This window comes from Rana temporaria, chromosome 1 (genome assembly GCF_905171775.1).
Source record: "Rana temporaria chromosome 1, aRanTem1.1, whole genome shotgun sequence".
In the NCBI taxonomy this organism is placed as follows: domain Eukaryota; kingdom Metazoa; phylum Chordata; class Amphibia; order Anura; family Ranidae; genus Rana; species Rana temporaria.
The window spans coordinates 295,091,250-295,115,155 of record NC_053489.1 but is presented as its reverse complement, the minus strand read 5'-3'; the positions used below and the strand labels follow the sequence as shown (position 1 = coordinate 295,115,155).

Here is a 23,906-nt window from a genome sequence, read left to right as displayed (position 1 = left end):
GTGACACCTGGGGCACACGTCCCGTGTGTGGACCCAGGAGAAACGAGGAACAAAAAATAATAATAAAATTAAACCTCGTGACGACACAATACAAATAGATTAAAAAACACTCTGTAGAGAGCAGTGGAGAAATGCCCGACGCGTTTCTGGTCTATTGATGAAGCAACAGACCTTCATCAGGGGCCACAGGAGTGTATGGTTACAAGCTTTTTTTCTCTCGTTTGTGGTAAACAAAGGTTTGAAAATTGACCCTCAAGTTTTCGGCTTTGGATGTCCCCAGAGCCGACTTATGGGGTCCTATGGGTAGAAAGAGAAAGGGGAGGGATGGCTCCGACTGATCTCAAACACACGGTGTCCCAAGTATGGGGCTTATTAGGGCAAGAGTGCAGCAGGTCAGGGGGTTCACTGAGTCCAATACGGACGATCCTCTTATCGTTGCTCGGGTGAATCCCGAGCTGGGTGTATAAAGGGGAACCTGATGCCAAATGCCGTGGTTGGGGTATTGTAATACCAGCGTTACTCCCTTCAGCTCACAGGGTGCTGGTCAAGCTTTAACACCTTTGTACGGCATTATAGGTTGGATCTTCTTTCTGCCAAGGATCAAGCATTTGGCAGAAAGGTCCTACAAGCTGTTGTCCCGCCCTAGGGTGGTAAGTCTCTGGTATCCTCTCGAGGTGCTGTCCTGAAAGACGCCCTGGGAAAACAAGTTAGGCTTACCGGTAACTTGTTTTCCAGAAGTCTTTCAGGACAGCAGCATCCCGCCCGTTTATGTAATTATTAATGTGCCACGCTGTGACTAACCTATGTGTTCCAGCCGGGGCCGGAGGTTTCTCGGTAACAACTGATGTGTGCTGGGAGGAGCCTCCCTTTAAAGATTTGGATTGAAGGTGTTTCCTGTGGAGAGGGAGGAGCCAATATCTCGAGGTGCTGTCCTGAAAGACTTCTGGAAAACAAGTTACCGGTAAGCCTAACTTGCTTTTTCCACCTGCACTGTGAATGTTTACATGGTGTGTTCAATAAAAACATGGTAACATTTTTAATTCTTTGTGTGTTCTTAGTATAAGCAGACTGTGATTGTCTATTGTTGTGACTTAGATGAAGGTCAGATCGCATTTTATGACCAATTTGTGCAGAAATCCATATCATTCCAAAAGGGTTCACATACTTTATTGCAACTTTATTTTATATATTGTCATCTACCAATATTCGGATATATATAATTGAATTGGGCTATAATTTATTGCTTCTGCTAAGAGAGTGTGTGTGTGTATGTGTGTGTGTGTGTGTGTGTGTGTGTGTGTGTTTTTGTTTGTTTGTTTGTTTTTTTTCCCCATCATTCTTCATTCTGTTTCTTCTTTAGGGATGCTACCGGAAAGGATGTTTATCGACTTGCACTACAGACCAGAGAGCAACACATTCGAAGGGATAAAGCCACAAGCAACATCTGCACAGCACAGGTAACTCTAGTTCTTAGACAGGCACTTGGCCAGGGTTATGTTTGAATTATTCCATTGCCTGCAGGAAAAGCAGTATCTATGGCTTATCTTTTATCGCCCACAAATTGCTTGGATATCCAAAGTTTGTCAATTTGTTAAGGACCCTGGGGTATTTAGAGCTTTATTGACAACAAAAACAAAAAAACTTTCAGATCCTGTTTATGTAGTAAAGATGGACGACAAATGTACCAAGTGTTAACCTTGCTAGCCAGCAAAAGTAGGCATAATTAAATTTTATATTTCCGATATTTTACAGAAAAAAACTTTTGGGTACTTTATTTTTTTTATTTTTTTTTATTATATATATTTTTTTATTATTCTGCATATAAGCCTCACAATTGCACCAAAAGTGTTCCATATAGTGTGGCCCCTAATGTTATCTGTAGGAGCTCATACAGAATGTATTTAACAATGCATTAATTGGAGAACAAACTTTCCTGAAGGCAAAATCCATCTCTCCTCAAAAGTGCAGTGACCTGCTAGAACCAGACTTACAAAAAGCAGCTACACCTCTTGCATATGTGTGCACCTAGTGACTGGCTTCTCCCAAGAGTACACCCATAACTGAAATTTCAGTATAATCCATCATGAAATTTGTCACTTTAGTAGGCTAACCCTTAAAGGGTAACTGCAGCTTATGATCATCTTTTGTGAAATTTCCCTGCACTGCTTGTTCCCAGAGACACAACAGCACATAAATGGGAAAATCTCCCTAAAATTAGGGGAAATCCCACCAATCGGGACAAAAAAAAGTTGCAACCTTTCTCTACTCCGGAGCTTCTACATCCTTATGTCAGAGGTATTTTCTCATGTTTGAATTTTCCTCTGGGGATATTGGAAGTGACATGCACACCCAGTAAAAAGTGTGATCTTTTGTGATGCATTTTAGTATTTCTTAAAGAAGTGGATTTTGTAATTTTGTTTTTTATTTATTTTTGCAGGCTCTGCTGGCAAACATGGCTGCTATGTTCTGTGTCTACCACGGTCCAAATGGCCTCAAACATATAGCACGAAGAGTTCACAATGCCACATTGATACTTGCAGAAGGTATGTTTTAGGGGGGTTTTCCAACAATAATTGACTGGTTAAAGCGGTGTTCCAGCCTAAAAAAAAAAATTTAATTAAAAGCCAGCAGCTACACATACTGCAGCTGCTGGCCTTTATTAATAGGACCCTTAGCTGTCCTAGAGTCCCTCGATGTCAGCACTGCAGCTGTTTCCATCAGCTGTCGGGTGCTGCCATTGCGGGTAAGGGAACCCGACAGTGTAGCCTTTCGGCTTCACGCCGGGAACCCTACTGCACATGCACGAGGCCCCGCTCCTCTCTCCTATTGAGCCGGGAGAGGAGGAGGGAGCCCCGCGGTGACGTCCGAGGCCACAGTCCGTGACCCTGATTACCAGAAGTGGTAAAGTATACATTTCAAAGACGGGTATCCTGTCCCCTCCCCAGCATGGAGCACAAACTGCAATAAAAACTTGACAGGGGTTCTAAATTCCATCCAAAACGGGAAAAGAACAGAAACTTTAAATTACAACTTTAACATGTTTTTAGCTTTGTGTCAACCACTTTTATAATTTTTGTTCTAGGTCTAAAAAGAGCTGGGCATCAGTTACATGATGAGATGTTTTTTGACACATTGAAGATACATTGTGGATGTCCAGTTAAAGAGGTTCTGGATCGTGCTGCACAGCGCCAGATAAATTTTCGTCTTTATAGTGATGGTTCAGTAAGTAATCCTGTCTTCTAGTAGAATACTTTTCTGATTCATACTTTGAAGCAGTTTGCTCTACAAAAGCCAAATGGGGTAAATTAACAGATTCTATTCTGCCCATTTGCCAGTATCTGTAGGAATGACATGCAGCCTTATTCATTAGTGTTTATTACTCCAAAATCTCATATTCCCGATATGTCTATTGTACCATGTAGTTATGTTAAAAAGTATCCTGTTCTTTGTATTGCTTATTTTGTGTGACATACCTGATGATCCTGCCAGTTGTCCTGCTTTCCTATTTCAAACTGACCATGCTAGGCATAGAAGCACATCCTTCTCAACATTGTCAGCCTTTTCAGCTATGCAGGGGTGGTTCACATAGTTTAATGCAGAGTACTGGGCATTAATCAATAACGACCCATACAGTTTTAGTTAATTAACTTCCAGTCCATTAAGGGATTAGCAGCAGTAATCGAAAAAAATTGCAAAGCTTTAAACTGGTTTTAATAGTTTGTATATTCTTTTACAGCTTGGAGTGTCTATTGATGAGACTATTAAGGAGAAAGATCTCGATGACCTGTTGTGGGTGTTTGGCTGTGAATCCTCAGCAGTAAGTCTAACCCAAAATGGCTTCTTCTCTATCTGTTAATTTTTCTGATTTTAAGTGGGCCTTTCATTTAATTAAAACTAAATATGACTCAGCAGAGCATCATTACCAATATTATTTGGTTTTAATTTAGTTCACACTGGCATTAAGAGGCGTTAAGGGCCCCTCAAACGCCTATGCACAAGATATAATGGACAGCTCATAGTGCTGTTCACACTAAGCGTTACGTTGCTTCAAAATGTAAGCCTCATGTCGACTCAGGAGGCGTTTTAAAGCCATTCAAGTCTATGGTAACTCCTCGCTAATGCTCTGGCAGGCAGTTGCAGGGTGTTCAGATTCGTTCATTTACTGTAATGGATTATTTGTGGAGCAGTTTTAAAGCTCAACAAATGCTTCAAAACTGCCCATAGGGTGTTTGGGGAGCATTTTAACTCCTCATTAATACTTGTAAAACGCCTGTCTAATGCCCATACTAGACTCATTGACATCCGCCCCCTTCTGATGCAACAGGGAAACGCTGGGGTTACCCAGTGACATGTACACGTGACCTCATCCTCCTACGACACAATGGGAAACCTGCATTGCGTCAGAAGGGGGCAGGGTTACCCGCACACATGACGGGTGGCCCCCGTCCTCAGCTATATAAGAGCTGTCACAGTGGGAGAGCATCATACGGCGGGTGCCCTCGTATACAATGTACCCCGTTACAATTTACATAGGGGAGGCCGGAATCTGGGGGTCCCCTTTGTTAAAGGTGGCTTCCAGAGTTTGATAAGCCCCCCCACAACCAACTGGCAAGGGTAGTGGGGATGAGGTCCTTGTCCCCATCAACATGGGGACATTCTCCCCATGTTGAGGGCATGTGGCCTGGTACGGTTCAGGAGGGGGGGAGCTCTCTCGTCCCCCCCCCCTCTTTTCCTGCGGCCTGCCAGGTTGCGTGCTCAGATAAGGGGGTAATAACCACGTTTTTTTTGTTTTTTTTTGGTTCTGGGTTCCCCTTAATATTCATACCAGACCTGAAGGGCCTGGCAATGGACATTTATTTCAATGACTTGTCTGTATTGCCGGGACCCGACAATTCATTATAGCCGAGAGTTTTAAATTACTTTTTTCTTTAGAAATGTCATTTTGTGCAGGGTTCTAAACACGGGAAAATGCGCTACTTTACAAGCATACAATAGATACCCCCCAGGTATGAATTTAAAGGAATATTTCACTTTTATTGTTTCACTTTAAGCATTATTAAAATCACTGCTCCTGAAAAAAACGTTATTATTTTTTATTTTTATTTACTTTTTTTTGCATTGATACATTTCCCCTGGGGCAGGACCCAGGTCCACAAACACTTTTTATGACAATAACTTGCATATTAAGCTTTAAAATTAGCACTTTTTTTATTTTTTTTGTTCGAACAAATTTTTTGCATGTTCTGCTCCGAACCAGGGGGTGTTCGGCTCATCCCTATGCAGCACTACAAAAGAGCATGCAGAATCGCCATACAAACTGAGAAGATATGGCTGCCCTCATATACATATAGTTAGGCACTGGTGGACAGTGTGTAGTGATACTAAAGAGGATGCAGATCCAGGTACTGATGGACAGGATTGTGGATGGTGTGTGTCGCCTATGTTTCTAACATACACATGCTGAAAGGGCTTCCTGGTTTCGACTGATGTCAACTCTTTTTTCTCTCTCAGTCGTTAAGTAATTTTCTAGGTTATGTATAGCTTTTGGTGGTAATAAGCCTCCTTTTCTACATCTACATATTACCTGGTAGCCAGACCTCTTAAAGTGGAAGTAAACCCATCTATTTGATAGTTTAAAAAAACAGTTAACATTCCCGGCATGCCGGAAATGCTAGATGTCACATTTGCTTGTGCTCTCAACCAAACTGTCAAACCATCCAATGGCTGGTTTCATAACTGATCACATGTGCAGCATCGTGGCAGTTGCAGATTAAACCTTGGCTGAAAACAATAGGAGGGTTAACTTCCACTTTAAGTCTCAGCTGCCTTTGGGCCTGAAAGGACCTGAGCTTAGTTATTTAGACAAGCCGATTTTTTGTTTTTATGCTATATACTTGCACTACAAAGCTGTCCTCCATTATTCCTGGATGTCCTTGTCTTGTGCATGGTTTATTACTGCCAATACCAGTCTGTTCCCCCTTTACTATATATAACTAATACAGAATAATGTTTTTAGTAATTTCCAGATTCATGTGTCACTGAGAATTAAGAGTAGTTAGTCTTTAATCATTTTAATGTGTGTGTGGTGTTAAAAAAAAAAAAAAATGTTTATTGATTAAAATAAATGAAAGTTTGCTATAGTAATTTTTCTTCTTGGACTGTAAAGAATTTATTTAACAAATGTTCTTTATCACCAAGCAATTGTTTTCTTATGGCCCTCTTTACTTTTGCCTGCCCCTCCCATCATTATTTGGGTTCTTGGCAGTTGGTGTGATCCCTATCGAGCTTCGCTACAAGGGTGTATTGAACCATGTGATTCGGTTTAAGATTAGGGGCGGACAATGTGTGTTGGGCTCAATGCTATATGCATTTTTAGATCTGTCCATAATAGTACCACCTTCCCCCTGTGAATGGGTGAACCCCCTGAGAGACAATGCATTACAGCTAAACTGTAAATAATGAATGAAGCCTAACCTACTGTTCAGATTAGCTCACATCAAAAAACTATGCAGGGCTGAAAATGTAAACCCCCAACAATCACCTTCAGTCTTGTGGCTTAGTATACCATTTCCTTTTTACATCATTTTTTTTTGGTGATTTAGACTCTCCTAAATTTCTTATGCAGGAATTGGTTGCAGAAAACATGAATGAAGAAAATAAAGGCATCTTAGCCACTGCTTTTAAGAGGACTAGCAAGTTCCTTGCACACACCGTTTTTAACAGGTGAATATCTGAGGATGGCAACATTTCTGAAGCCAGAACTACAAATATCCGCTTTCTAATTATGCTTTTTTGTTCCCTAGTTACCATTCAGAAACCAACATTGTCCGCTACATGAAACGGCTGGAGAACAAAGATATTTCTCTCGTGCATAGCATGATTCCTCTGGGCTCCTGTACCATGAAGCTGAACAGTTCATCTGAGCTTGCAGTAAGGGAACACTACACTCTGGTATATTATTACCAATGTTGGGACCAGATGAGATTTGGCTTGAGGGAGAACTAAAAGCAAAACATTTATTTATTTTTCTTCATTTTGGACACACTAAGTGAGGGTTATAACTCCTGTAATGTTTTATTTAATTTTGCCATTTCACTTTTGCCATTTTTTCACTTCCTATTCCATAGCCTGAACAGGAAGTGAGAGAAAATGCCTCTAAAATGAGGGAATCCCTGGGGCACCATGATCACCGGTGACAGGGTTAATCTTAAGCACAGACAGAAATTAACACCTGGCAGGTGTTCCAATCCACCTCCACGTTCTGCGAAACGAGAACAATAAATAAATATTTGCCTTTAAGTTTACTATGAAGAGCACAAATGCATCTTATCTATATCTCATCATTTGAGCCCAGCCCAACCCACGCTCCCCTTCACTTCCCTGCTTTATGCCCCTCCCATCTCTCCCCTGACAACCATAACATATGTTCCCCTTTTCTGACACCCCTGCCTACCAACCTCCTTCCGATATAGCTGATCTTATATTAACTTATATAATAATAATGGAAATAATAATTATTATTACAATATTAAATATATTTTTTCGGAAATGTTTCAGCTACTCTTTATATTTTAAAAAAAGTAGCTGAAAAATGTATTTTTTTTTTTTTTTTTTTTTTTTTTTTTTTTTTTTAATAATAATTATTAAATATATTTTCGTAAATTATTCTGCTAAAATATCTATCTCTCACACACACACACACACACACACACACACACACACACACACACACACACACACACACACACACACACACACACACACACACATATATATATATATATATATATATATATATATATATATATATATATATATATATATATATATATATATATATATATATATATATATATATATATATATATATAGTGTGTGTGTTTTTATATATATATTTTATTTATATAGTGTGTGTGTTTTTTTATATATATATATATATAGTGTGTGTGTTTTTTTATATATATATATATATATATATATATATAGTGTGTGTGTTTTTATATATATATATATATATATATATATATATATATATATATATACATACATACATACATACATACATACATACATACATACATACATACATACATACATACATACATACATACATACATTAAACTTCTAATCCTTTTTATATCTGTAATGCCTTAATCCTAAGAAAAAAGCAGCAAAAATATTTAGTGCATCTCTTTGTGAATTGGGTCCCTGGAGGAAGTCACATCTGCTGAATCATTTGCAGGCATGAATGAATTTGCAGTTTCCTTGAGGATAACATTAGTTACAGTCTGGTAACAATGTAACCGGTTTGCTCCAAGTCTGATTAGTGTACAGGTTTGTGCATTTTTCATGTTTGTAAAGAAAACTTTTTTTTGTTTTTTAATAGCCAATTACATGGCTGGAATTTGCCAACATCCATCCATTTGTGCCCCTGGACCAGGCTCAGGGTTATCAACAGCTCTTTAGAGAACTGGAGAAGGATCTGTGTGAAATCACTGGCTATGACAACATATCATTCCAGCCAAACAGGTGAGACTACAGTGCAGTTAAGGAGAGATACTGTGACGGGCTACCTATATTTCCTTTTTTTCAAGAGGTTTCGTACGTGAGCTCAGGTGTGTTCGCAACCCGCACGTGCAGAGCCTGCCAGGAAGTCGGCACTGCACAGCCCTAATCGCAAGCAGTGAGACATTTCTTGATCTCTGCAGCCGTGGATCAGGAAAATGTCTCGCTGCTTGTGATTAGCGCTGTGCGGTGCAAATTTCCTGGCAGGCTCTGCACGTGTGGGTTGCGAACAAGCCTGAGCTTATCCTTGGTGACAGCACTTCAGATAAAATGTACTTCTAGGTTTGCAAAATATGACTAAATATACAATGTGCATTTATTAACAATCACCTGTATAATTGTGGCTTATGTAGTTCTTCTGTATATATTCAGTGGTGCACAGGGTGAATATGCTGGCCTGGCTGCCATCAAGGCTTACCTGAATGGAAAAGGTGAACGCCATCGCACAGTGAGTATGATTTATAGTAAAGTGAAACATTTATGAAATTATACTAATATCAGGCTGTAGCAGCATACAGGCCAGGATGGCAGATACACCTTTGTGACATAGAGTGGTGTGTCTAAGCGTACTTGTGAACTGGTCAAGCTCCCATTGGATTCAAATATTAAAGGTTTCTTGTATACACTGATCAGCCATAACATTTTGACCACCCACCATAACCTGTTGAAGCATAGACTCCAGTAGACCTCTGAAGGTATGCCCTGGTATCTGACACCATGTTGTCAGTAGCTGGTCCTTTAATTCCCACAGATGATCGATTTGGATTGAGATCTGGAGAACTTGCAGGCCAAGTGAACACCTTGAACTTGTTTCCTCAAACCATTCTTGAATTCATCAGACCAGGCCACCTTCTTCCACATGCTCATTATAAGCATGTTTGGCTGAGGACGCAGGGTCAGCATGGGCACTCTGACCAGTCTGCAGCAGCATACACAACTAAATGCAAGGCACTGTGTTCTGAAACATTTTCTATTGGAGCCAATTTTAACCTTTTTTTTTTTTTTTTTTTTAGCAATCTGAGCTAAAGTAGCTCTTTTATTGGTTTGGACTACACAGGCCAGCATTCGCTCTTGTGCATCAGTGGACCTTACAAGCCCCTTGTTGCTGATTCACCAGTTCCCTTCCTTTGGCCTCTTTTGTTAGGTCGTGACTGCTGCAGACTGGTAACATCCCACAAAAGCCTCAGTTGTGGGGATGCTCTGACCTGTCATCTAGCCATTACAATTTGGCCCTTGTGAAAGTCTCTACAATCCTTATGCTTGTCATTTTATTTTCTGCTTTCAACACTTCAGCTTCAGGGATAATGTGCTCACTTGCTGCTTAACATATCTCACCCACTTTCAGATGCCAACAAGATCATCTGTGTTATTCACTTTACCTGTCAGTGGTCATAATACATTCTATATATCAATCTCTCTATTTACCTATCCTGCATTTGTAATGAAATTAAAATGTGATTGCACCAAACTTATCAAAGATTATTCCATGACTTGTGCTACTTTGTTAGGCAGTTTTAGATTTCTTATCCTGCAGTAATGGTAAAGAAAAAATCTGTTTGTAGGTTTGTCTAATTCCAAAGTCTGCACATGGAACCAACCCGGCAAGTGCTCAGATGGCGGGAATGAAAATTCAGCCTGTAGAAGTAGATAAAGACGGAAGCATTGATGTAGCACATCTGAGAGCCATGGTAAGTAACACTGCATAAAGGAAGCCCTTCTATAAGTAATAGAACTTTATGCCGGCTGTTATTTATTGAGTACCAGCGTTGCATTATAATTCACCTTACAGTCTCTTGACACCAGGGTTACTGGGCTATGCAGTTTATGCCTGATAATTGAGCAGGATTCATTCAAGGGTGCTATAGATTATTTTAATGGTGATATTGTGATTTAAAGGGGGCTGTAAAGGTTTGTTTTCTTTATTATCTAAATGGGTTCCTTTAACAGCTTAAGGACCGCCTAACGACGATATACGTCGGCAGAGCGGCACGGCTGGGCAAAAGGACGTATAGGTACGTCCCCTTTAAGAGCCCAGCTGTGGGTTGCACGCTCCGTGACCACGCCCGCGGGACACGATCGCCGCCGGTGTCCCGCAATCGGGTCACGGAGCTGAAGAGCGGGGAGAGGTAAGTGTAAACAAACCTTTCCCCGTTCTTTCTAGTGAGAGTCACTGATCGTCTGTTGAGAATGACGATCAGTGATGTCACACGCCAAGCCACGCCCCCACACAGTAATAATCACTCACTAGGGCACACTTAACCCCTTCAGTGTCCCCTTTAGACTAACCCCTTCACTGCCAGTGTCATTTTCACAGTAATCGGTGCATTTTTATAGCACTGATCGCTGTAAAAATGACAATGGTGTCAAAAGTGTCCGATGTGTACGCCATAATGTCGCAGTCACGATAAAAATCGCTAATCACCACCATTACTAGTAAAAAAAATAATAAAAATGCCCTATTTTGTAGGCGCTATAACTTTTGCGCAAACCAAACGCTTATTGCGATTTTTATTACCAAAATATGTAGAAGAATACTTATCGGCCTAAACTGAGGAAAAAAAGTGTGTGTGTGTGTGTGTGTGTGTGCTGCGCGTCACAAGAAGCCGAACGTCGGTGCGCAGGCGCCGTATAGAGCCGACTTGTAGTCCGGCTTCTTTTCGGCAACTCGTGACGCGCTGTATGCGACGGTCGGAAGCCTTTCAATTAGTAACGCCCAGTCCCGCAGAAGACCTACCCAGAAGCGGCGGTGAAAATGCGGTATGTACGGGATAAAATAAAAAAAAAACAGCCGATTGTAATTAGGACAACTCGGCTGAATGTAATGTTAAAAAAACTCCCGCTTTAAGTTGTTAAGCTAGTGCATTGTTGGTTCACTTGGCTTTTCCTTCGATTTCCCTTCTAAATGTTTTTTTTTTCTTTGTTTTCTTTGTCTGAATTTCTCACTTCCTGTTCCTCCTCAGTAAGCTGTTCTGGCTGACTAACCCACAGCCAGAACGGCTCGGATGATGGGGGCAAGCTTACTGAGGAGAAACAGGAAGTGAGAAATTCAGACAAAGGGGGAAAAAAACATTTAGAAGGGAAATCGAAGGAAAAGCCAAGTGAACCAACAATGCACTAGCTTAACCACTTTAGCCCCGGACCATATTGCTGGTCAAAGACCAGGCCACTTTTTGCGATTCGGCACTGCGTCGCTTTAACTGACAATTGCGCGGTCATGCGACGTGGCTCCCAAACAGAATTGGCGTCCTTTTTTTTTTTTTCCCCACGAATAGAGCTTTTTTTTTTTGTGGTATTTGATCACCTCTGCGGTTTTTAGTTTTTGTGCTATAAGCAAAAATAGAGCGACAATTTTGAAAAATTTATATATTTTTTACTTTTTGCTGTAATAAATATCCCCCAAAAATATATAAAAAAAAAATTTTTTCCTCAGTTTAGGCCGATACGTATTCTTCTACATATTTTTCGTAAAAAAAAAATCGCAATAAACGTTTATTGATTGGTTTGCGCAAAAGTTATAGCGTTTACAAAATAGGGGATAGTTTTATGGCATTTTTATTAATAATTTTTTATTTTTTTTTTATTTATTTTTTTTATCGGTACTTCGTACACTTTTGACACATTTTTGGGACCATTGGCATTTTTATAGCGATCAGTGCTATAAAAATGCATTGATTACTATAAAAATGCCACTGGCAGGAAAGGGGTTAAGTATGTTCCCTGGGTGTGTTCTAACTGTAGGGGGGGGGGTGGACCGACTTGGGGAAATGACTGATCGCTGTTCATACATTGTATGAACAGACAATCAGGCATTTCTCCCCCCTGACAGGACCGGGAGCTGTGTGTTTACAAACACAGCTCCCGTTTCTCGCTCTGTAACGAGTGATCGCGGGGAACCCGGTGGTGATGGCGTCAGGGGCGAGCGTGCGTGCGTGCCTGCGGCGCGCACGCGCCACTGTTGGCTGCTCGGCGAGATATACGTGATCTCACCCAGCAGAGCCGACCTGCCGCCGTAAAACTGCGGCTGGTCGGCAAGTGGTTAAAGGAACCTATTTAGAATAGTAATCCAACCTTTACAACCCCTTTAAATGTATGATAATGCATTGGTTATTCTTAAAGCAGTAGTAAAGACTGCTTTATGACTTTACTTACAGGTAAGCTTTATTACAGGCTTGCATGTAGGCAACGGTGAATATCTCCTAACATGTATAGTTTAGGAGATATTCACATTTTTTTTTAGCAGCTGGTGACATCACCGACCCATGCACACTGCTCTGAAAGGATGGCACACTAGACTTGTGTGTGCCAGGAGTGAGGTCAATGTGGCCTGGCCATTCACAGGGCCAGAGAGCACAAAGCCAGATGGAAAACCGGGTGAAGATGGAAGTGCTGACATCGGTGACAGTGCACACATTAGGGCTTAAATTACCAGGGACCCGCTTTTTTTTTTTTCCCGCTTTAAAATGTTGTACTTTAATATCTGTATCATTGGCACAAGTTCACTTAAAGCTGTTTGCTATTAACATATGTAAAAGATGAGAACCCCAATCCTATATCTAGTTATTTCTATACAGCAGTTAGTCCAACTCAAAACTCTTTAAAGATTTCCATAGGCGTGACTCATACTAAAGATCATAGATCGCTTTCAGAAGATCCAACTCTCCAAAGCTTTTCTTTACAAAAAAATCATGGTCACTTTAGCCCATGCATGGTGCTGTACTTGGAGGACCATATTAAAATATATAATTTTTATCTTTTACACATTACACTACTGTGCAAAATTTTTAGGCAGGTGTGAAAAAAATGATGTAAATGCTTTCAGAAATAGTGTTAAAAGTTTGTGGGGTTTATTCTCAAAATGGCAAGTAAGAGAAATCCAAATGAAACCAATATCTGGTGTCACCACCTTTTGCCTTTTAAAGCCGCATCCGTTCTTTTAGGTGCACTTGCTCAGTTTTTGAAGGAACTCTGCAGCTAGGTTGTACCAGACACAGTATATCCTATAATCAAAATAAATAAATATAGATAGATTGCTTATAGCCTTGTCACCAGGGTGGCGAACAGGATTTGTCATTTTATTCACAGATCTCTGACCCTGGATGATGCAGCTGTGTGAGCAGATCCCCACATACAATAGTGAAATCTGCTGCGGGAGAGAAGAACCCTGCACAATGCATCTTTTGTACCATGTGTTACAGTGGTAAAGCTAGCCTTAAAGTGGCAATAGCCAGCCATTCCAAAAATCCGAACCACTTTGGCTGGATCTCCACAGAAGTGAAATCATTAAATACAAATAAAGTACACGAGACTGTTTTTGCTTTCGCTATAAAGCCTTCATTGTGAGGGAGTTTAATCTCTTAGTACATAAGACCATGTTTTTTTTTTTTTTTTTTTCCTCTTCTTTCCTTGCAAGACTGCCAACAGGCTCTCTTATTGCAGGTTACATCCCAAAGCATTTAACAACCCTGTGTGTATTTCTTGTGGGAAAAAAAAAATCCCTGTGTGTAGTCAGTTACTAAAAAAATAAAAGTGCTTCTCTCGCGTGTGTATGCATGCATTTACTTTGCCTTTTTGTATGGGCTTACATTTAACACATTTGCTTTGTCTCTCTCTATAGGTAGACAAACACCAAGACAATTTGGCTGCTATAATGATCACTTACCCTTCCACCAATGGAGTTTTTGAGGAGGGCATAAGGGATGTATGTGATCTCATTCACAAACATGGAGGCCAGGTTTACTTGGATGGTGCCAATATGAATGCCCAGGTAAGCCCTTTTTCTTTTTTTTTTTTTTTCCCCAGATATAGGTTATTTTCTAATTGGTTAACTGCAAATTTATATTTTAGTGTTTGCGTATTGCATCCTTAGGCAGTGCTTAACACGTTTTGCTTTTTGCAAAAAAAATACCCAGGTTGGACTGTGCCGCCCTGCTGATTATGGCTCGGATGTTTCCCATTTAAATCTTCATAAAACCTTTTGTATACCCCATGGTGGTGGAGGACCAGGAATGGGACCAATTGGAGTGTGAGTGACATGACACTGCATTATGTATTTTTGCTTTTTTTGGTTAATGTTCATGGAGCTTGAAAACCCACAGGAAAAAATATGAATTTATGAATGTACTGCTTTTCAACTGTGTGTTTTTTAATAATATTTTTCAGGAAAAAGCATCTGACACCTTACCTGCCAAATCACCCAGTCATTGCACTTCAGGGTAATGATGGCCGGTCTTTGGGTACTATAAGTGCTGCACCATGGGGTTCAAGTGCCATCTTACCCATTTCCTGGGCTTACATCAAGGTATTATACTCTTTATGTAAATTTAGCCAACCATTTCATAACCCACTACCATTTTGTTTTAGACAAGTACTGAACTGTATAGTTCTATTTGCCAACAAGGCTCAACAGAACTTGCTTAGTATTGTTTTTTTTTATTTTTTTGAGGTGTTAAACTAAATTTTTTTTTTCTTTTTTTTCTTAACTCTGCACACCAACAGATGATGGGTGCAAAGGGACTCAAACACGCTACAGAGATCGCTATTCTGAATGCAAATTACATGGCAAAAAGACTGGAAAAGCACTACAAAATCCTGTTTCGGGGATCTAGAGGCAAGTCTGATCTTTCACTTTTTTTGTTTTTGGTTTGACATATCGCCTAGTTTATTGGTAATTGTTTTTTTAATGGAGTAGATGGTAGACACTAGAGAAATGTCCTCCAGGCATATATAAAACGTACATGAATTTTGACGTGGTATCTGCATCTTGAAATCCACTTTATAGCAGCACCCAGAATGAGAGGGGGCGTGCAGGACTGGGATCGTATCAGCTGTGCTACATGTAAATGAGTTGACAAAAAATATGTTGCTAGGAGGAGAAAGCAGAATCGGCAATGCGGTGCGAGACAGATCCAGCTGCCGGTTAGGCTTCTAGGTGGATCCTGACACTAAGCCTAGGTTCACATTAGTCTGATTTGATATGTCAATTCGCATGCTATTGCCGGCAATGGCACGGTCTGAATTGGTGGGGTGCTGCATCGATTCCCAAAAGTAGTTCCTGTACTACTTTTTGGCGACTTCACCAGGCGATTTGTATAGACATCTGTGCAGGAGCCCACACATATGTTTGTCAAATCGCCCTTGAAGTCAGAGTGCATTGCCGGGTTGAAATTGTGCGCGTTCACCTGCACGATTTCTAACCCACAGCAATGTGAACTTGGGCTAAAGTTGGGAGCCTTCCAGAGCCTTGACCAGCTTTGTGATGTCGGCCAATAATGGCCTTTAGCTCGCTGATTGCCAAAGCTGGGTCACAGGAGTGTAGAACTAAGTGACTTTGACCCAGAAGACAAATCTGGCCAAAACACTTTTGGCCATACTACTTTTAACTGATTTGGTGCCGTCTTTTTGGTTGTGCTGTGTAAATACCAGCAATGTATGGGTAGAAATGCAAATGGTTTTTGGCAGGCAAAACATTTCATGCATATGGCATTCAGCACTAAGAAAAGCCTAACATTATTTTACAGTGGCATGGTACTTCATAAGTGTCAATTTAAAAAAGTTCCCTTTGAGACGTATTGATTTATGCTCTATCTTTAGAGACACTGTTTAGTACACAGGCTTAAAATCTAAATTTTGGGTTCTAAATGCTGTTGTTGCAGGTTGTGTGGCTCATGAATTTATTCTTGATGTAAGACCCTTCAAGAAGTCTGCAAACATTGAAGCTGTTGATATTGCAAAAAGACTGCAAGACTATGGTAAGTTTTAATTTGATACTAAAAATATACAGTACAGACCAAAAGTTTGGGCACTCCTTCTCATTCAAAGAGTTTTCTTTATTTTCATGACTATGAAAATTGTAGATTCACACTGAAGGCATCAAAACTATGAATTAACACATGTGGAATTATACATAACAAAAAAGTGTGAAACAACTGAAAATATATTTCATATTCTAGGTTCTTCAAAGTAGCCACCTTTTGCAGCAGACACATCTCTAGAACTGTTAAGAGGAGACTGTGTGAATCAGGCCTTCATGGTAGAATATCTGCTAGGAAACCACTGCTAAAGAAAGGCAACAAGCAGAAGAGACTTGTTTGGGCTAAAGAACACAAGGAATGGGCATTAGACCAGTGGAAATCTGTGCTTTGGTCTGATGAGTCCAAACTTGAGATCTTTGGTTCCAACCCCCGTGTCTTTGTGCGACGCAGAAAAGGTGAACGGATGCACTCTACATGCCTGGTTCCCACCGTGAAGTATGGAGGAGGAGGTGTGATGGTGTGGGGGTGCTTTGCTGGTGACACTGTTGGGGATTTAATCAAAATTGAAGGCATACTGAACCAGCATGGCTACCACAGCATCTTGCAGCGGCATGCTATTCCATCCGGTTTGCGTTTTAGTTGGACCATCATTTATTTTTCAACAGGACAATGACCCCAAACACACCTCCAGGCTGTGTAAGGGCTATTTGACCAAGAAGGAGAGTGACGGGGTGCTGCGCCAGGTGACTACCTCTTGAAGCTCATCAAGAGAATGCCAAGAGTGTGCCAAGCAGTAATCAAAGCAAAAGGTGGCTACTTTTGAAGAACCTAGAATATGAAATATATTTTCAGTTGTTTCACACTTTTTTGTTATGTATAATTCCACATGTGTTAATTCATAGTTGTGAAGCTTTCAGTGTGAATCTACAACTTTCATAGTCATGAAAATACAGAAAACTCTTTGAATGAGAAGGTGTGTCCAAACTTTTGGTCTGTATTGTGTGTGTGTGTGTGTGTGTGTGTATAATATATATATATATATATATATATATATATATATATATATATATATATATATATATATATATATATATATATATATATATACACATACACATACACATACACATACACATACACATACACATACACATACACATACACATACACACACACACACACATACACACACACACACACACACACGAAGTTCAGATGAGTTCTTTGCACCTGTAAGAAGGTGTTCGGTTACATGCCATCAGCTGTTCAGCAATATCAATGTTATTTCAGGTTTCCACGCTCCCACAATGTCCTGGCCAGTGGCAGGTACTCTTATGATTGAACCAACCGAGTCTGAAGACAAAGCTGAGCTAGACCGTTTTTGTGATGCCATGATCAATATAAGACAGGAAATAGCGGATGTTGAGGAAGGAAGAATGGACTCCAGGATTAATCCCCTAAAGGTAACTGGTACATGTAAATCTGAGCATTGGGACCCTAAAGTTCCACTACATCTAGAGACTTTTGTCATAATCCTGCATATTGCCAGTGTACAAACCTCTGGAACACTTCACATTATGTGCTGAGGTCAGTTTACCTCAGACTCTGAGAGATGGTGGATTAGTATAATCTTATGATGGTCTCCTAATATGGTGGGCCTCAAGTGCGGACCCCGACACCACCAAAGGGCTGCACAAAAAATTCTGTTATTCACTTTTAGAGACTGGAGACACACCACATGGTCTAGTCAAGGATCATGGGCATGCTATAAGAGGTGGTCAGACTGTATACATGATGCAAGAGATAGACAGCAGATATGATACAGGAGATGTTCAGAGATTGAACATGTTTCAGGAGACAGACATAAACTGGAGACATATTTACATGAGACTGCTAGAAACCACTGCAATTAGGAAACGCAGTTAAGTGTTTGCACAATCTGTGTGAGTATACAGGGTCATTGTATACTCGGGTCTGTATAGCTCTGTGCTCCCAGTTTGGATACTGCTTTCAGTGTGGGAGACAGAAGGTCTCACCCAGGGGGAAGGGGGCCCCAGCCAGAGGCCAAGAAACAGGAGGTCTCGTTCCAGGAGTCACATTGGCTCCGATCATGGTGTCGGGAGGACTCCAATCCATAGGTCAGAAGTGGGCCATGCAGCTAGGTGCTGCAACTAAATGCTAAGAGCCAAGTAATCCAGGAGAACTGGAAAACTCGGTCAGAGGGACTGGTAAGAGGAGCAGCAATGTTGCCACTAAACGAGCCTGGTGGTTTAATATTTTCATTGTTTGGTTTCTGTGTGGGCAACTAATGTGCATGTGAACTTTCCGTTTAATGACAGTGGGATGCCATGTCCTTCTTCTATTTTTTTATTTTTTTAATGATGCAACTCATTGGGAAAGCACCTGCCACTTGAGTATAATCTAATGCCACAATATATATTAAATTTCAGGAGGTTCTAAATTAAAAAATACTCATAGCTAAAGTGTAACTGCTATAGCAGAAAAATAAGTGTGTATAGATGGGGAACAAAAAATGCTTCTTTGTTAATTTAAATGCCATGACATAAATGAAGATGGTAAAATTTGTGTTACAATGAATTTATCCTTATCGCTGCGACAACAACTATAATATTGATGCCCTTATGATAATCATAATTGCCGCTAGATGGGTATAATGAAGAGTTCAGCATACCCAATGTAGTGGGACCTCTGTGATGTAGTGTTGGAAATAATACGCCACACATGTGAACTGTATTGTCCCCTAAGTTTTGTAGTGATCACTATACATTTAGATTTCTTGTAAGAAGAAATGCAGTTATTTTTTTATTTATTTTTTCCCCAACGTGTTCTGCTGTATTGACTGAATAAATGAACAGTGTTGCATAGTTATTGTTCTCTTCTCTTTTGTGCAGATGTCTCCACACACATTGACATGCATTGCATCTTCCAATTGGGATCGACCATACACTAGAGAAGTGGCTGCCTTTCCATTGGTAAATGTCTGAAATAAAAGCTGATGTAACTTTAACAATTTACCAGCCAATATTTGTTTATAGGGTACTACATTACTGAAATCCAAATTTGGCTGTAAAAAAAATAATAAATAAAAAATAAAAACCTTGCTAAATTGGTAAAGCATTATAGAGGTGTATACTTGAGTACTTGTAATGTATCCATTTCCTTTGGCATTGCAAGCTATCAAATGATTGGTTGTACTTTCCCAGTTTTGTTCCCCTTCACATGATGCATTATCATCAGGAAGTAATTTAAAGCGGATCTCCACTCTAAAGTGGAGTCCCGCTGATCGGCACCCTCCCCCCCTCCGGTGTCACATTTGACACCTTTCAGGGGGGAGGGGGGTGCAGATACCTGTCTACAGACAGGTATCTGCACCCACTTCCGGCCCTACGATACGGGCAAAATACGGGTTTTTTCCTCGTTTCCCGTCCGTCCCCCGTTGTATGCTGGGAACACTCGGCTCCCAGCACACAGCGGGAGCCAATCGGCGGGCGCAGCGCGACTCGCGCATGCGCCGTAGGGAACCGGGCAGTGAAGCCGGAGCGCTTCACTTCCTGGTTCCCTCACCGTGGATGGAGGGGGGAGCAGCAGGGTGACGAGCGATCGGCTCGTCATCTGCTGCGATCACCGCTGGACTCCAGGACAGGTAAGTGTCCTTATATTAAAAGTCAGCAGCTGCAGTATTTGTAGCTGCTGGCTTTTAATATGTTTTTTTAGTGGCACATCCGCTTTAAGAGGAATGATGCAAAGAATGTACATGGATCAGAAGAAGCAGAAAGAGGTTTCAGGTTATATGCAGTGCTGAGATCCAAATGAATAGTGAACCAATGGGTTATTTTAGTAAAATTTAACTATAGCAAACCATCCAACCTTAAAGCAGAATTCCAGCTTTACTACCACATTTAATTAGTTTGTATTTCCATTTCTATTACAGAACAATGCAGCCACTGTGTGCATAGCAATGGACTGTAGTATGATAGGCCACATACAGTAAGTGGGGCTCTGTTTCAGCAATGGTACTGGCGACTTTCCACCTGCTGCTACAATAAGAGGATAGAGCTGGGTGCTTTTTTGTCATTTAGAAGATGCTTTGTATTTTTATCAACAAATTCAAGGCTTCCTCTGATTAAAGATTGTGACATCTGCCCACCCCTCCGCCTCAGCCAGTCAGAGGCAGCAGACAGCAAATCGCCCATAATGCTGCAAAAACAAGAGTGCCGCTTACTATATGTAGCTAATGTTAGTTTTGGACCAGCTTAGCCCAAGCAAACTAAAGTGTAACTGTAAGCTAAAAAAAGTGAACAGGTGTGTGGTGTGTGTGTGTGGGTGTGTGTGTGGTGTGTGTGTGGTGTGTGTGTGGTGTGTGTGTGTGTGTGTGTGTGTGTGTGTGTGTGTGTTTGTTTTTAATGAAGAAGAGACATACTATGTCTCTTCTGCATAAAGTTTTTTTTTTTTTACCTGCCCAACCACACTGAACTGAGCACACGCAGCTCCTGAATGAGCTTCTGCGTATGCGTGGGACAGACTTTATCTTGGGTTGGCCAGTGAAAAAAGGCTAAAGCTTAGTACCTGAAAGAAGAATGGGTGAAGTTGTCTGTGGCCAATGAGGGAGCTCCAGGATACTGCAGTGCTTGAGTAGAGGCAATTATTGCTCTGCTTAAAGTGATATTACAGCTGGAATTTTACTTTTTAAGCTGAATTTCCTACCAAATCAAATGCTGCATATTTTCTAGTCCCTCGAGGTTCTGTGCTGGGACCAATCCCATTTTTTGTTTATTCCTGAATGAGCTGGAGGATAGGAATGACGGCTCAATCTCAGCATTTGCAAACGATACTAAGCTAAGCAGGGCAATGGCTTCTCTGCAGGATGTGGAACCCTTGCAAGAAGATCTGAACAAATTAATGGGATGGCAAATGAGGTTTAATGTAGAAAAATTCAGGGGAAGAACCTCTGAGGGGAATATAGGGTGGAAAAGGACCCTAAGGTCCTAGTAGATGACAGGCTCAGCAACATGCAATGCCAAGATGCTGTGAGCAAAGCCAATTGAATATTGGCATGCATTAAAAAGGGAATTGACTCTAAAGATAAAACGATAATGCTCCTACTCTACAAGACTCTGGTCCAGCCGCACCTGGAGTCCAGTTCTGAGCACCAGTCCTCGGGAAGGACCAGAGAAGGGCAACAGAGCTAATAAAGGGACTGGAGGATCCTGGTTTTGAGGAAAGATTACGAGAGACTCACGGCCATTCACTAAAATGAGAGGAAAGGCGATTTAACCGGAACTACATAAAGGGTTCTTTACGGTAAGAGTGCTAAGAATGTGGAATTCTCTTCCACAAGCAGTGGTTTCAGCAGGGAGCATGGATAATAAAAAAAAAAACGATTAGATAGGCACCTAAACGACCACAACATGCAGGGGTATACAATGTAATATTGACATAAAAGCGAATGCACACACGCAGGTTAGTCTTGATGGACTTGTGTCTTTTTTCAATCTTGCCAACTATGTAACGCACACACCACAGGCTTGACTGGATGGACTGGTGTCGTGTTTTTTTGTTTTTTTTCAGTCTTAAACTATGTAACCAAGCTACTGTGTTGCCCATACAATCAATTTGTTTTCTTTTCATGCACATGCTTGTATAATTTGATTTTAATTACTGTTTGGGATGAAAAGTTAATGCATACGCTTTTTTTTTTTTTTTTTCTGTCCAGCCTTTTGTCAAGCCAGAGAGCAAATTCTGGCCTACAATAGCTCGAATCGATGATATCTACGGTGATCAACATTTGGTCTGCACTTGTCCTCCTATGGAGGTGTATGAATCTCCATTCACAGAACAGAAGAGGGCTTCTTCCTAGTGTTACAAACTCTTCCTACTATGTTCCAATTGCCAATACAAAACTGCCATTCAGCTATACTGAGAGCAACATTCATGCCTTCCGAATTAAAAGGAAATCTGTCATGAAAGAAATATGGGGCAGCCATTGCTGATCTTCTAAAAATGCTAGTACCCTTGCTATCTTGCTGACACTTGGTATTCAATGGTATATCCCTTACTTGGCGCAATAATGTAAACTTTCTTTGTACTTATTGTAACTGAGTACTGAAGCCATTCAATTGGCATTTTCAGAAGAACTTCATCAATGGCAGTCTGTAGCAGAGTCATAAGTTTTCCTTTAAGAACAGTAAATGTATGTATATATTTATTTTTTTAAATATTGTCATTTTGGTGTGCATTTCAGTGTATAAACTCAATGACTGTTGATGATGATCGCTCAACTGCAGAAATAGTAATTGGCAAATACCAATATTTTATACACTTTAAAGTTTATTTGCCAATTTAACTAAAGAATGTTTGAGAGGGAATCGATTTGGCAACTGCTGTTTACTGTACTGCATTGAAGGGCAATTATCTGAAAACTGACATTATTGTTGTAAATATGCAAACTCTTTTCTCTGCAGTGGTCAAATGTCTTTGATTTTTGTTTATGAACCTTTTTGTGTTAAACTTTTCTTTTTAGTTCAGACAGAAGTAAATATTTGAACAGTTTGTATCAATGTACAAGTCCAGACAATGTAAATATATTTCTTACAGATACATGTTTTTGTTGGTTGTAATTCTTTGTGGTACAGGGATCTCCCTATATGACAGTTTTTTTATGAACTTGACTGTAAATGACCTTAATACTTACATTTGTGTCACGTATTACAAAATTCTCACTTCAGCTATAGAATCCTACCAAATCCTGAGCGTGCTTGCCAATATCATTGTTGGATCAGTAGGAGTTCTTTTCACAGTGCTGTACATGGAACACCAACTGAGGTCTATGAACCTTTAGGTTGGAGATTTTGACCAGCTCTCTATGGAGCTGGTTCACACATCTCCAGAGCGGCTCCAGTGCAAATTTGCACAGGGGCCCTGTGCGTCTCTTGCTCTGTTTCAGGTCCGACTTCGAAAATCGGACCTGAAACGGTGAATGGGGACGCACTGGACCCCTGCTGTGAGCCGCATGTGAAGATCATGTGAACCCAGCCTTAAAGTCAATGAATAACTTTAAAACTTGTGAAACGTAAATATTGGAGCCATTTGCAGGATGGGAATCGGGGGGGCGGGGCATAAACAAATCTTGCAATACCTAAAGCCTATTTTTCATTAACCTATCTTGCAATAATTTATGCAATTATATAATTCTGCAAATCGTGTTTTGTAGTTCATGACATTACCAGAATTAGTAACCTGATTTGCTTTTAGTCCCTTTTTGGGGGAAACAAAAAAAAAAATCAGCATTCCAATAACATCTTTTCATTCTCGTGCAGTTTCCTGCAATTCTAGGAACATATCGGCATTATTAGGGTGACAATGCCGGTTTTCATTTTTCTCTTCACTGCAAAAAACTTACAGGTGAGGTGTGCGTTTTTTCGTAGCAGCAGCGGAGCTTGGTGAGGCTGCGACAAGAGCTAAAAGCGCATGTGTGGGCGGAGGTGAGAGCTCAAACCTGGGATGCTGGGGGCAAGCGTTTCAACGGTTAAAATGTCCTAGCAATAATGGGGCATACAGATATTTGTGGGG

General features: G+C 40.6%; 1 protein-coding gene across 1 annotated transcript in view; it reads left to right on the top strand.

Moving 5' to 3' along the window:
• The window catches only part of GLDC (glycine decarboxylase), an 86,121-nt gene extending 63,035 nt beyond the window's left edge, over nt 1-23,086 (top strand). Inside the window, exons 8-24 of the mRNA XM_040357626.1 lie at nt 1,361-1,457; nt 2,438-2,543; nt 3,083-3,222; nt 3,737-3,817; nt 6,626-6,723; nt 6,804-6,930; nt 8,387-8,529; nt 8,938-9,013; nt 10,128-10,253; nt 14,180-14,329; nt 14,475-14,587; nt 14,725-14,863; nt 15,061-15,172; nt 16,218-16,313; nt 17,607-17,779; nt 19,229-19,309; nt 22,051-23,086. Coding sequence (XP_040213560.1) covers nt 1,361-1,457; nt 2,438-2,543; nt 3,083-3,222; nt 3,737-3,817; nt 6,626-6,723; nt 6,804-6,930; nt 8,387-8,529; nt 8,938-9,013; nt 10,128-10,253; nt 14,180-14,329; nt 14,475-14,587; nt 14,725-14,863; nt 15,061-15,172; nt 16,218-16,313; nt 17,607-17,779; nt 19,229-19,309; nt 22,051-22,194 — 2,002 coding nt within the window. The 3' untranslated portion in view covers nt 22,195-23,086. The remainder of the gene's footprint in view (nt 1-1,360; nt 1,458-2,437; nt 2,544-3,082; nt 3,223-3,736; nt 3,818-6,625; nt 6,724-6,803; nt 6,931-8,386; nt 8,530-8,937; nt 9,014-10,127; nt 10,254-14,179; nt 14,330-14,474; nt 14,588-14,724; nt 14,864-15,060; nt 15,173-16,217; nt 16,314-17,606; nt 17,780-19,228; nt 19,310-22,050) is intronic.
• The last annotated feature ends 820 nt before the right edge of the window (nt 23,087-23,906 follow it).